Raw genomic sequence first — 14702 nt, 5'->3', positions numbered from 1 at the left:
TATTCTTACATTTAGTGGTGAATATGACAACTTCCGGGTAGTAACACACTCAGGCTGCGCATATATTACATAAGAGTTATATTAGTATGGGTGTTGTTCAAAATCGTAAACAGTTGAAATCATTTATACGAGAGAGTAAGAAAATGTTAATGGAAACAAAAACGAATTTCTTGATCGAGTCGGCTGTGATTTTTCGGGGGGGGGGGGGGGGGGGGGGGGGGGGGTGGGGGTGGGGGGTTAAAAACTGAATTGGAAATCACGCAGACTTTCATTTGTTTACATATGTCTCCAATAACGACTGACATAATTATTTTGTATGAAATCAGAACAGAACTTCTGATTCTCAAGAGATGATGGTATCTCATCAACTCAAAGCTCGGGTTTTTACGAGGATCGACACGTGCAAAGATCTTGCATAACATGCCCCCCCCCCCCTCTCAAAAAAAAAAAAATCAATTACATTAGGAAATCAACGCTCTCATTGTTTTATCAGCGCAAAAATTATTCCACCACTACCAATCGATTCTTTCAAAAATAAACAGATAGCAATGTTTGGGTAACTTTCTCCAAGTACCTGGGCGTGTTCATTCTGTGTGCAAATCATTTGTACACTGCAGCATGAGGCTGGAATTGTTTTAAAATATCAACTGATATGTTTAAAATGCAGAAAAATAGGTAATTAAATAAAAAAAATTAATTAATTTTATTCAATATTGCTCGATTGAAATAAATTATTTTTCATAGACCTGTGTGGTCCGCCGGGGGGGGGGGGGGGTATATTCTCAAATGTACTTTCTGGGGGAAGGTAAGTTTAACCCCAATAGAATGCTTTTGACGTCTCTGTATCTTCCCTCTTTTATTCGTTTTAGCCCCCTTGAAATGTAAGTGATTATATATAGGCACGTATCGTGTCATAACAGAAATTGCAATGACAGATTTAGATCCCCCTTTTCGCCACAAATTTACAAAATAATTTGAGTAAAACTCCAAATATTTTACTCCAAATGGCTGTATTTACAGGTACACACTCTTGCCGACTATAAATTCAGGGCGTTCAATTATAAGTTATTTTATTTTCAAAACAATTGTATGTGTAAATGTCAGTTTAAAGATGGTTTGTGACGATGAATTTCTTTATGGTTATACTTGTATTTGAAACTGTATAAAATTTGTGAGTAGTCAGCTGGAAATCTGTCAGTGGACTCTCACTTACAAGTACAGGCTGGGATAAATTTTTACTCGCCAATCAAAGAGATGGACATTTTCAAAATCCAGAGGTGTCAGTCCAACATACCAAGACGTTCATCGTGGCAGAACTGTTATCGCTGAATGTACTACTTTGATATTGAACAAGTAACTTCTGATATTTTATTATAAATCTGACTATTGAAACACGGGCTAAAGATCCTGATGAAATGTATGCAATATATAATATATACTAATTTCAGTCATAAAACACGTAAAATCCTGGAAAGTGGGAGGGGGAAGGGTAGTTAGAATAATCTAACTGCGTCTCATGACAGGCCCGCCGTAGGAAATTACATCACTTTAACGATAGAACATTCTATCGGGGAGGGGGGGGGGGGGGTCCTCTACTTACAACATTAATTTTCTATTATTTTTACATGCAAAGTTGGTTATTTTCACGTGTATGAAGTAAACTTATGCATTGGATTTTTTATTAACGTTAACATATTTGTTGGCATGATTACTGTTAAATTATACAGCAATATCTTTGCGGTCTTCTGCACTGTTGATAATGACGCTTCTCGAATATACTACCCGGAAGTCTTAAACTACTGTTACGCAAGGACACTACGTTCCGGATCAAGGAAAGATAACTCATGTTTTCGGATTGGCCTATAACCTATAAGTATTTTTCATCTATGGGTATAGTTAAATATGTTTGCAAACAAATAGCCATTTACCACTTCCTTCCAAAGTTCTAGTCGATCTTATCGCCATACTTGTATCTGACAAAAATACCATAAATATATATACACATGTATCAATGTGTTGTCTTATTCAATCATTTTTATTTATCCTAGAATTAAATGTCTTGATATACCGGTGTTGATAAATCTGAATGATGCAGTTAAATATCCACTTTTCATATCATTTTAACTCATTGATTGATTGAATATTGTTTAAAGTCCCTCTCGAGAATATTTCACTCGATCATATGGAGACGTCACCAACGCCGGTGAAGGGCTGAAAATTTCAGTTTGTTCGACGCTTGTTCGGCCTTTTGAGCAGGGAGGGATCTTTATCGTGCCACATCTGTTGGGACACTGGGCCTCGGTTTTTGCGGTCTCATCTGAATGACCGCCCAATTTTGACGCAAAATTTTGTTTATAAAATTGAAAAACTCTTAATAAGAACTCAAAATTTTACCATATTTATGTTAACTTTTTTCCTTAAAATTTGACAGGAAGAAACATACATGTATAAGAAACATTCTATACAAGAATGCTGATTGTCATGGTGGGTATCCGTTCACTTGACACAAGTTTATCTACATTTCTTCCTCTAGACTTTCCAGCCAGTAATGTTTAATAAACTCTCATAAATAATGTTTCTTTGGTGTTTTGGGGGGTGTTTTCTTTCGTCCGCAAGTAACCCCCTCCGTTAGTAAATACATGCATGTCTAAAACCATGAAATGTAGTTTGTTAGAGAACTCGAATGGCATTTTTGGGGTTGTAACGGGTGTTATCTTATTAATAGTGTTTACTGGGGGATAGCTGTCAGCTGTATAAGCTGCGGCCGCTCTGTAGATAATGATGGGAGTATTTCAAGTGTTTATATGTGGCTTTACATTAAATGAGATAATTCCATTTCAGTTCTGCATAAAGAGAAGCACAGGTAGATTTAAAATTCCTTCACCCATCCCGATCCCATGATCTAATACATTTTAGGTGATTAATCTCGCTGTACACCAGGAACAGACGAGAACATGTTTGTTTTTATTACGCCGACATTTCTGCCTAGTATATTTCTTGTTTCAAAAGTTTCGCATATACTAGGAGTGGGTGTTTAAATGGCCTCATTTACCTATTCATTATACATATAATATTTTTCTAAACTTGGTTTCTCAAAAGACAAAAATAAACAAATGATAAAGTACCTCGAGGTATCAGATGTTAGTTACAATACCATTTGAAATATGCGAATCGGAAAATTATTCACCGTTCTTTTCTAAAGAGTCGACAGTTTTGTTTTAAAGACATCCTAAGCCTAAGGGGAAGTGCTGCACGTTTTAAGATCTCTCAGACGCTCTAATCTCTAGACAGCAAAAGTTTCAGCGCGACACTGATTCTACGTGATATATCATGTGTCATGTGTCATATTGTTTTTATTTTCATTACGTTTTTATTTTCAACTCATTTCATTATTATTTACTTATTTTTCAATACACATATATATTTTCTATTACCACGAAACCGTTCGCACCCATTGTAAAATTCTCGTCGCTGAAACCCAGAAATAGCTTGCCTTGTGAAACCTTCACTAATTCATGTTTCGTCTACTCCAACTATTCTATCACAAATCCCTCATGTGAAGTACAGAGTTAACACTCTATCATCAATATTCGAAAATAAACGAAAACCAACGTATTTCAAATTTTGCTTTTGGCTGAACATATTCAATTTCAGAGAGAGAGAGAGCGAGAGAGAGAGAGAGAGAGAGAGAGAGAGAGAGAATACAGACTAGAGAGAAAAATTGCCCCAAATGTTTTATCCTCAGAATTCTGCTGGGTTTTGTTCTTTCAGAGAGAGAGAGAGAGAGAGAGAGAGAGAGAGAGAGAGAGAGAGAGAGATTACTTTTTGTTTTAGAGACATCGATCACTCGTACATGTTCATTAAAAGTTTTGTTGTGTTTGCTCAAATATGGTTTATATCAATATCAATTGATATTTCATGACTTGATCAAATTACGGTGATTTTGATTGGCTAATATTCGTTTCATTATTTTGATTAAAGAGTTTCGCACCTGAGATTTGGTGTAATGTCAATTTTTTGGATTTAGTATTTTGATTTCTACATTGAAGGATAATTGGGAAATTAAAAATGTATTCAATTAAACTTGATTTTTCTGTTAATGTCAACACAACATAAGCAACACAAATCAATCATTACATAAAATAGATACATAATCATGTCTACTAACACTACAGATAAAAAAAAAATTAACACTAGTAATGAAAATAAATAATGACTTTTTTGCATTTGATATACGAAAAACTTCATGATATCAAAATTGAGAGTTTAAAAGGACATATTAGGAGTAATGTCAATTTCTAAAATTTTACACAATGTTCAAGGTCTGGTCTTACACTTTAAAATGGAATTTTAAAAAGTGGGGGTTGGAAAGAAAATTTTTGAATTATTGGCGAAAATACTGAATTTTTATACAAAATTTCCAGTAAATTAATTAAAACTTTTTTAACAATCGGTGTTCTGTTTTAGGAAAATATGTAAACCAAATTAATAAATTACAACATTTGAACTAGTTCCAAGTCTCAACTACCTGTATCATAAATTATAAAACTGAAATACACGTATAGGAGTATGGAAATAGACGATACATTGGATGAAACAGAAAGTGTAATATCATGCAGATTTAGAAATTTTTTGATTGATGAATTCTTCCAACACAAAATATAGTCCCTGCCAAACTCTTTCAAAACTTGAACTGACACAAAATTTCTCAACTGGATAGGGTTCAGTAACATATGTGTAATATGTTTGCACCAATGGGATCAGTATTGAACTAGTAAATACTTAGTTGTAGCATCCTGAGCAGTTGTGCTCAAAAGTTCGGGAGCTAACTTCCTTAAAGAGTTCTCGTGACCTCACATTGTATGCACTTGATACGTTGTATGAATTTTGAAACAATCACGTTTGTTTAAAAAAAAATTAAATCTTGAAATTAAAAATTAAAAGAAATGAATAGAATCAGCTTTCCGTAGATCGACGTATCAACCTAAAATATGGAGGATTTTTTTTTTAAAACAATGCGCTAAACACATCGATGCAGTACAACAGGGGGTGGGGTCAAATGAAAGGTTAAAAATTAACATTTAACACAAGTCGTGATTTTCTTTCATATCACCGTTATATATCCAGTATATGAAGTGGTTCTTCGGATTATTTCGTTGTTGCGCTTCAAAATGTTTGAAGGGTGCTATTCAAGTTATCGATTGTTCACCCAATAACCTCAAAGTTTTGAAAGGAGTTATGGTTCATCTCGCGTGTTAAACAGATTGACATTGGTGTTTGACATAGAATCAATTATTGTTGAGAAAGGCAAATACAAACTTGCAACATTCACTGTTAACCGTTAGATAGTTTAAACTGCTTCCATATTTATTGAAAGCAAATTCTCAACCCTAACTCAAATGATTAGTAGCAAAAAAAACAACAACAGAAAAAAAACCCCATCAATAAATCAATTAGTATAGTCATCATGCAGGTGACAAATTCAAAACTTTGTACATAGAAATAGAATGCTAAATCAATGGCATACATTTTACACAATATTATAAAATTTTATATTGAATGAAACAACCATACTCTCTTTGAAAGTAGCATCTTAAGGTATTATCTTTTGATACATACAAATTGATATTTCGTGCTGATATGCAATGAAAGCGTTAATACAATCCAAGACATAATCGATTGTCTTAATCTCTGACATTTTTAAACGTTTTATATTTGAATAATGTCATCTCTGGAGAAGATAGGATTTGATTGTACTTCCCATTTTTCACATCTAAAATAAAGAAGCCAGCTGAAAATGAATAAGTAAGCATAGGATCGGATTCACTCAAAATATGTTCTGCCCGAAATTCAATCGGAACATGCTCGATGAATAAGAATCGCAAGATAGAGTTCGAGAAACCGCCGCGGTGGCCGAGAGCTTAAAGCGCATGCGGAAGGCCGGGGTTCAAATCCCGGCCGCGACACACCGAAGTCGTTAAAACAGGTAGTGACAGTTCCATCGCCAAACATTCGGCATCAGGTGTGAATGTCACGGAGAAGATCTTAAATAACGCCCGGATGTCCCGTGTCACAGTAGGTGTGGCACACTAAAGAACCCTCACTGCTCAATGACCGTAAGTGCCGAGCATAGGCCTAAATTTGAAGCCCTTCACCGGCAATGGTGACCTCTCCATATGAGCAAAAAATTCTCGAGTGAGACGTTAAACAATATATACAACCAACCACTCAATAGAGTCCGAGGTAACTTAGGGCTCTAACTTGTTCAAGTATATACTATGAATTGATATACATATAGATGTACACCATGAAAGGTGAAGATAACGAACAGTGATCAATCTCATAACTCCTATAAACAATAGAAAATAGAGAGTTGAACAAACACATACACCAACAAATACAGAACTGAAGGGGAAATTTATTTAAATTGATAAAAGCTATATAGTTGATGGCTAAACAATTCATAATTTTTTTTAACTTGCGAAGAGCTAAATCAAAGGAAGAAAAAGATATGTAAAACCTGAACAATTTTATCCTGTCTTGGAGAATTGTACGAATCATAAAAAGTCCCGCATCCGCGCATGTCATCATATAGAAAACCGTAGAGTGGCAGGGGAGAAGACATACACGTACTTCTAGAATGACTTAAAGTTCTCTCGGATTAATCAATTCATGACAAAGACTTATCTTGCACATTGGCTTGTTTCATTTAAAAAGATAGAAATAACGAACAGTGATGAATTTCATAACCCCTATAAGGAATACAAATTTAACATATGGCAAACAAAGTCCCTTGAATATACGAGAGGTGGGATCAGGTGCCTAGGGGGGAAAAGAATCTCCTGTCGACCTGTCACACCCGTCATGAGCCCTATATCTTGATCAGGTAAATGGAGTAATCCGCAGTACAATGCAATGTGTAAAGAACAGCCTAACAATTAGTGTGAAAGACGTCAGACAGCATTTGACCCAACATCAGGTTGTATTAGCAAACTAGATCGTTATACTAGTAACTACAGTGTAGGTATATGTATAGGTAAAAATAGAATGACAGTTTTTTCTCTCTTTATTATAGCAGCTGTGGCAATTGTGTGAAATAACACTTTGAATAGACATCAATTGTGTATAGAATAAGAAATGAATCCTATGTGTTTATGTTTATGTTCTTTAACCAGGAAACTACATCGGACTCCTACTCGCACAGAGTGTCCCAATCGGAAGTATAAGGTTTACAACAAATACGGGATATAAATGTTCCTGTAAATTCCCAAAGAATTACTCAATCCAGAATGTTACATATTATGGGGATGACATACCAGGAATCAAAGAGCTATTTAATGATGGATGTCAATTAGTACAGAACGAAGGGCTGGATAAAGGTGGATACCAGTGCAGCCTCAATATTTCCAAAACCAAACCAAAGCAAGGTAAACCTGTCGCAGTTCAAGCAAGGACAACGAGTATTATTCAATTTTTAGAGCTATATTAAGAAAATTATACTCAAACATGGAAACTATCAATATTTTACAAACCACAACACTATGCATATGCCGTGATGAATCATAGTTTTGTTTTCTCTACAGTATGAATACGTATTTAAGTGCATTTCAACAGAAATATTGTGTAACTAGTAAATACTATTACAAACGTATGGCGATATAAAACCGATTCTCGAATGACTTCTGAATATCAAGTTCATATCACATCGTAGGTTATAATCTACTTTGGAACACACCATACACATGCATATATACTCAGGATTCAATGAAATCCATTAAAAAGAAAAGAGTTCGGTTTGTCGTCCTTGATTCAATGTGTTAACTGCATTTTGGCATTCATTCATAACATATTGTCTGATTATTAACGTATATAAATTCTTACACTTAAATTACAGACGACTTCTGTAAAAATATCATAATCACAACTACCGAAACACAGCCTTCATATTCCACGGTACCTCTAGAACCGCTGACAAATGCTGCCATTGAAGGTTCCAGTTCTACATTACCATATCCAACAACTGCCACAAAAGTTACCACAACATCTACCAGACATGTCTCCTCTTCCCCAACACGATCTGCGCAATCTACAGGTCAAACCAAGAAACAAAGAACTTCAAAAAGTATTTTACCTACAGCACATTCTCCCACAGGACACGTGTCGTCATCCTCCGCGTCACCTGTAGTGTCCGCTATGATTTCCTCAGTTCACACGACTGCTGAAAGTAAACACGACTTGTCGTCTGCTTCCAATCCTATACCGGGTACATCGACATGGTCAATCGGGTTTACATCGGACTTTGAAGTTCCCTCCACGCAGCAGTCCACTGATGAACATATTGATACCACAACTAAAAGACAACATGGAGCACAGCTTAGTCTTCAATGTATAGTAATTTTCAACTGAATGATTTAAAGTATGACATTATGCATAGACTCGTAGAATCGGGGGTGGGTGTTTTATGATAATAATGAATATTTATTTTATTTTCTAATGCAATTAAGGATGTATTGGGTGAGTGGCCCCTTCTCACCCTCCATCCTTTCCCCTCCCCTACAAATTTTAATAGCGGTAGTGTAAGAGGAAATTGTAAGCCCCCCCCCCCTCCTTTAGAATTTTGAATATTATCGTGCAGTTTTTTCCTTTCCTTAATTCTGAAGATGTTTTGATAAACTAACTTTCAATTTCTCTTCTGCTCCCTTGAAAACGATAATACGTACCTGATGCATGATACTGTTGTTACTGAATGAATAGGCAGTAGATAACACAAAACGACACCAGAATGTTTTGTAAATCTAAATGGAGTGGGTTTCAATATTCATGATATGCAACGTCGCTATAATTTTGGAATACTTGCCTAGAAATTCAATGAAAATTAACCTGGGAAAACGTTTGAATTTCAGAATCAAGACAGTTTTAGGCCCCGAAATCATTCGATACTGTAAATCATTTTTACGCCCAATTAATCACATGGGTAATATATCATATCGATGAATAATCCAATAGTTTCAGCATTGACATGACTGTGAAACTATTTATAGACATCTGCCAACACTTTAGGTTATTTAAAGCACAGAACTAAAAGAAAAGCATTAATAGTTTGCAAAACGGTGACACCAGTATCATAGGTACTGTTTATAGCCTACATGTATATAAAACCAATTAAGAAAAATGTACTGAAGGAAATTGTGCTGATTCTGTTTAACAAAAACACGAAACAGGCTGATTTTCTTAATGCTATTTATATATTGATTTGATGTAAATTTTACTTTCAGTGGAAATTATCATTCCCCTTGTTGTAGCTGCTGTCATAATCATCTTCATCGTAGGAGTCTTCATCTGCATAAGGTAAGTCTGAACTTAAACAAAGTCTGGACTGAGTTGATCTAATCAGAGGTAGTCCGTTGTTCGTCTCTTACTTAATTTTTCAATTCTAATCTAATAAACAGGTTTATTTTCAAACACACTTGACGAAAATACAGACTGATTTCAGTTTAGTTGGCGATTTTTAGAAACAAATTGTCAAAAATTGCATATAAATGGATAATCACTGATTTTCACATAAACGTAATATTACATCGTTTAGAATAGGCAAATGTTGTCAGACAAGAAAACCTAGTTGGTCGTCTATTGAATAGATAGATATTTAAGGAATATATCCCCAAGTTTCTTGCAGCATTGCTCTAAAATATTCTTGTTTCAAATTCAAATCCGATGTAATTTACAAGTCAGAGTATCACGTACGTATTGCTCGAATAAGCTTAACACTATAGGTGGTATAAAAAGACAATACAATTAGCTACTAAACCTCTTTTAAACTCCCGTGGGGATCCGGGTTAGAATATGTCCCCAGTACCCCTTGCTTGTAGCAAGAGGCGACGAAATGGGGCGGTCCTTGATGAGACCGCAAAACCGAGGTCCAGTGTCACAGTAAGTGTGACACGAAAACGACCCCCCCCCCTGCTCAAAGGCCGTAAGCACCGAGCATAGGTCTAAATTTTTCAGTCCTTCACTGCAAATGGTGACGTCGTCAAATGAGTAAAATGTTGTCGATATTGAATAGTCTATCAATCACTCTTTTAAAAAGAAATACAGTTTGAGCTTATTCATCGACTTTATCATTTTACAATAACTTATATAAACTCAGTGTTCACTAAGCAAGTTCTAGTTATCTACGGAACAAAATATTGTAATACACGGGACAGGATTTGTAAGTTTCTTCATTTGTGATACCTGCGTGATTGATCATTACACAGACGTAGCAATACATATCATAAATATATCATTTCTTGATGTGTATACATAAGTACATAATTCTTAGAATTAAAAAAAATAAACAACGGAAAAAATCGTATTACGTACATTGTTTGTACCTGGAAGTGCTCTATTGACGATAACAAGGCAATGCTACTTCCATATATACATTTAAACCCCCCCCCCCCCCCCCCCACCATGAAACTTTCGATTTATACACATGATCTGTATCGAGTCTTTACTGTACGTTACACTCAAGTCTTTCATATTCTCGTCTTAGCTATGATCTCGTCATGTAGATTAAGTTTCATTTACATACAAATGTATAGGGAAAATCTTTAAAACTGTTCTTCTGAAGAACCACTAGGCCAGAATAGTTTACATTTACATCTAAGCTTCCTGACATAGCGCAGATTCATGTTCGTTAAAATCATAACCTCAGGGGTAGAGTAGGGCCACAATACGGGATCCAAGTGTTGGATACAAATATATAAGGGAATACTTTATAAATCGTCCTCTGACAAATATTGGACCAGAAAGGTTTACATTTACATGAAAGCTTCCTGACACATTGCAGATTCAAGTTTGTTGAAATTATGCCGCTCGTGGGAAGGGTAGGGCCAGAATAAGGGATCAATGTTTTACATGCATATAGGGAACATCTAAACAAAAATCTCTTCTCAAGAATCAATAGGCCAAATAATTTTACATGAAAGCTTCCTTACATAGTGCACAATCAAGTTTATAAAAAGCATGCCCCCCCCCCCCCCCCCCCCCCCCCCCCGGAGGTAGGTTTGGACTGAATAGGGAAGAAAAGTTTTCCATCCAAATATATAAGGACAATCTTTTAGGTATGGACCAAGCTAACTCAGGTGAGCGATGTGGCCCATGGGTCTCTTGTTTGAACAAGCATTTATATCTTCTTAATGTATGAATAAGATCAATATCCTAACTAAATTTGTGCTATGTAAACGAGATCCGGGTCCTGTGTATGTATATAATCTTAATCTTAAAAGTACGTTCCTTGATGATTTGCTTTCTGGATTCAATATGCTATATACATTGTAAGTTGGCTGCTAGCGTAACAATTATTGTTACAGACATATCGGATCATGTGGTTGAACTAGTCTTGCACGGAACCGGTCACAATATCTCAGTGATACATATGTATCGTTTGCAGGACGATCATGCCATAGACGCGCTAAAGATGCTTGACGTTACCATTTCTGATTGCCTATTCGTTAAACGCCGGGCATTTAGAAAAAGAGAATCACGGGTCTTACATGTACATATATGACCTGAAAATGGAGCCTGTCCATATTTATTTGGCGATATTCCATAATCACCTGCATAAGGTGTTTACACCCCCCATTTCTTGTTTGAAGTCGGCGATTCGCAAACTCTATGGTCGTTGTAATGATCTAGTTTGCCAATACAACAGATCTTTGGGTCAAATTATGTCTGGCATGTTTCATACCGATTGTTAGGCCGTTCTTAACGCCTATTTTGAGTACCGCTTACGCCGTTTACATGTACCTGAATAAGTCATAGGGCTCCCGGTGGATGTGGAGGTCGCCAGAGGATGTTTACTCTTCCTAGACACCTCTGGTATAATTATGCAGGGGTCCATTTTTGCCCAACTCTTTATTTTATATTACTTAAAGGAGTTATGAGATTGACCACTGTTCGTTATCTTCACCTTCATTATACAAATTGCTTTTATTACCGTTGAAATAGAAAACAACGGAAAAAGAAACGGATATCTAAGTATGATGTATCTCCAAGTTCGAGTATGCGCAGTACCGAGTCAGACAAGGAGGAAATCATGAAGTACAACAATGATTTCCATGATAACGGCACGAAACACAATATTCTGTACGAAGGGGAGGACTACTGTGAACATGGTATTTTCAATAAAACTTTTATTGAGACCAATCCGGAAGCAAGCAAACAGAAGGATGAAAAGGTTTATGCACCCACTTTAGATGGATTTTCGCACTACTCTGAAGAACTAGTTCTCGAGGGAGAAGAGCCCAGTACCAGCACACACTACATTACCAACAGTGATCTAGAAAATATTATTCCAGCAGACCAAGAAGCAAATATAATTCCCTAAACACCTTCTAAGAAACTGATGTTTGTAAATCATGTATATTTTCCATATTTCTGAAATAATGACAAAACACAATACCTTAGAAAGGTAGTACAATGAATTGCATGCACAATAAATAAAATATATCAACGTAAGCAGTTGTTTTACAGGTCAATGTAAGATACCTTTCTTTTAACTTTACCTTGTCTTAGATAATCTTCATAGTTTTGCCTTAGTTGATATGTTAGCATCAATGTAGCATTATTCTATGCGTTTTATGTATTCAATGTTCTTTTTTAAAATTTGTTTTACATTTAAAGCGCTTGAGGGTAATTATTTTGATAAGATATTAAGGCGCAATTCAAATGTACAACAATAATAAGAATGATCATAATAATACTATGCTGAATATTCATATGCTTGGTAAAGGAAATATCACGCTTTTCCCAGTCATTTTACCACTTAGTTTCTGTGCATTTTCTCATCTGATTAAAAGTTATTGAAAAGGAACTTCATGTTAAATTTTTCACGTGAAATTGATGTGAAATAATTTCACACGAAGTTCACGTGAGGCGCATTTGCCTGTGATATTAGAGAAATTTAAAAAGACAATTCTTTGTGCAATGATTACCTACCACAATTCAAGGTGATGTGGTCAAAGTTAAGGTGTTGCTAAAGAAAAGGTTTGGAATCATTTCTCCTGGTCTTAACTTAGGAATGGAAAGGCATAAGGAACAAAACCAAAACTTGATACGAAGGTCGTCATAAGCGTCATAATTAGGTATCAAGGTCAATACCGCTGCATTATATCTAACATATTTAAAAGAGGAACATGCATGACAATGCATTTTGAGGGTACATGTATGTATAACATTATAGTGTACAGATATATAACTCTTGTATGGCCAGTCCCTGAAACTTTCTACTTTCCCAGTTTCATCGTTCGTTCAGCGTTCGCTATGTTTTCACAGTTTTGTGTTCACCTTTCTCTAACCGCTCGAGTACATACTTCACAAAGCGTTTATCGTTTTTTTTACCTTACATTCCGTATGCTCTCACCGTTCTTTCAATTTGAAGTGCCCGAGAAAAGAAGAATTACTACCTCTAATAGTAAAAGTCCCGGACAACGTGGTATCATTTCGTTAATTATCAGCAACATAACTCGCTTTATTTCCTTAAGTTATCAGCAAGATATGTAAATTAACGCATTATCCAAACAAAATCAACCGAACATGCATGTATCGGCTGTTTGATACACTGACCCTTGGAATCCTGAACAGTCTTAGAATGTACTGAAGTAATATGTACGGTGTGACCGTTGGATAGAGCGAAGGATTAGATTATGATCATTGACGATCATAATTCAATTAAGTACGGTTAATTAGAATTATCTTTGAAATATATAATTATCTATTCTATGTATGAAATTCCCCTTGTGCTATGCACACAGTAACGTCTAAATATTGAAGGGCAATATGTGAGGATAACAACAGGATCGGCCTATTCATTCACCGCAGGGAATATAACGCTAGCCAACGGAAACCGTGCATTATGACCTCATGTTAAACCTCGACTTTTTAGGTCACCTAAGTAAACTCAGGTGACCTATTGCAATTGGTTGTCGTCCGTCGTCGTCCGTCGTGCGTTCACAATTGAACATTTAACTTGTTCTTAATAACTGCCATTTCAATTCTTTTCAAATTTGATATGAAGTATTATTGCGACAGAGGAGACATAAATTGTAAATTTCAGGACTCCAGCACCCCGATGCCTTAGGGGTGGGTCAAAACTGCCCAAAATTGACCATTTTGTAAAATTCTTCTTAAGAACCACACACGTGTAAGAAAAACTAAAAGCATAGTAATGTAGGAGGCCTTTACCAAAATTGTAAATTTCATGATCCCCGGGGTAGGGGTTCTGATCATAGGACCGGACCAAACCTGTTATATAGTGTTTATATGTAAAACACTTCAATAACATCTTCTTTAGTGCCATTTATACTAATTGAAACTAAATGGATATAGCAGGTAGTCTTTTACCAAAATTGTAAATTTGATTATTCCCAGAGTAGGGGCTTCTGACCCCAGGGTGAGGCCAAACTTAGTATATACATATAGTATTTATGTGCAAGTTTGCTGATACTGTATAAAATTTGAATGCATACTTAGGAATTAAGCAGAAAAGGATGTACAAAAAATGGTGAATTTCATAACCCAGGGTTATGACTTTAGGATGGGTCCAAATTTGTCACATCTTTTGATGTTTAAATGTTAATACACCTAATATCTAAAGCCTTTCAACAGTGTATGCACTTTTGGGGGCAGTGAAGTTTTAAGATCACATCTTCTTTTATACT

The 14702-nt window shown here is 35.7% G+C and overlaps 1 protein-coding gene across 1 annotated transcript in view; it reads left to right on the top strand.

The window, feature by feature from the left end:
- Nucleotides 1–12847, top strand: part of LOC125677672 (uncharacterized) — a 17037-nt gene extending 4190 nt beyond the window's left edge. The window contains exons 3-6 of the mRNA XM_048915791.2: nucleotides 7176–7427; nucleotides 7895–8386; nucleotides 9276–9348; nucleotides 11992–12847. Of these exons, the coding sequence (XP_048771748.2) occupies nucleotides 7176–7427; nucleotides 7895–8386; nucleotides 9276–9348; nucleotides 11992–12370 (1196 nt within the window). The 3' untranslated portion in view covers nucleotides 12371–12847. The remainder of the gene's footprint in view (nucleotides 1–7175; nucleotides 7428–7894; nucleotides 8387–9275; nucleotides 9349–11991) is intronic.
- The last annotated feature ends 1855 nt before the right edge of the window (nucleotides 12848–14702 follow it).

Source organism: Ostrea edulis, chromosome 3, assembly GCF_947568905.1.
Source record: "Ostrea edulis chromosome 3, xbOstEdul1.1, whole genome shotgun sequence".
Taxonomy (NCBI): domain Eukaryota; kingdom Metazoa; phylum Mollusca; class Bivalvia; order Ostreida; family Ostreidae; genus Ostrea; species Ostrea edulis.
Note: the sequence above shows the minus strand (reverse complement) of the source record. Positions and strands in the feature narration are given on the sequence as shown.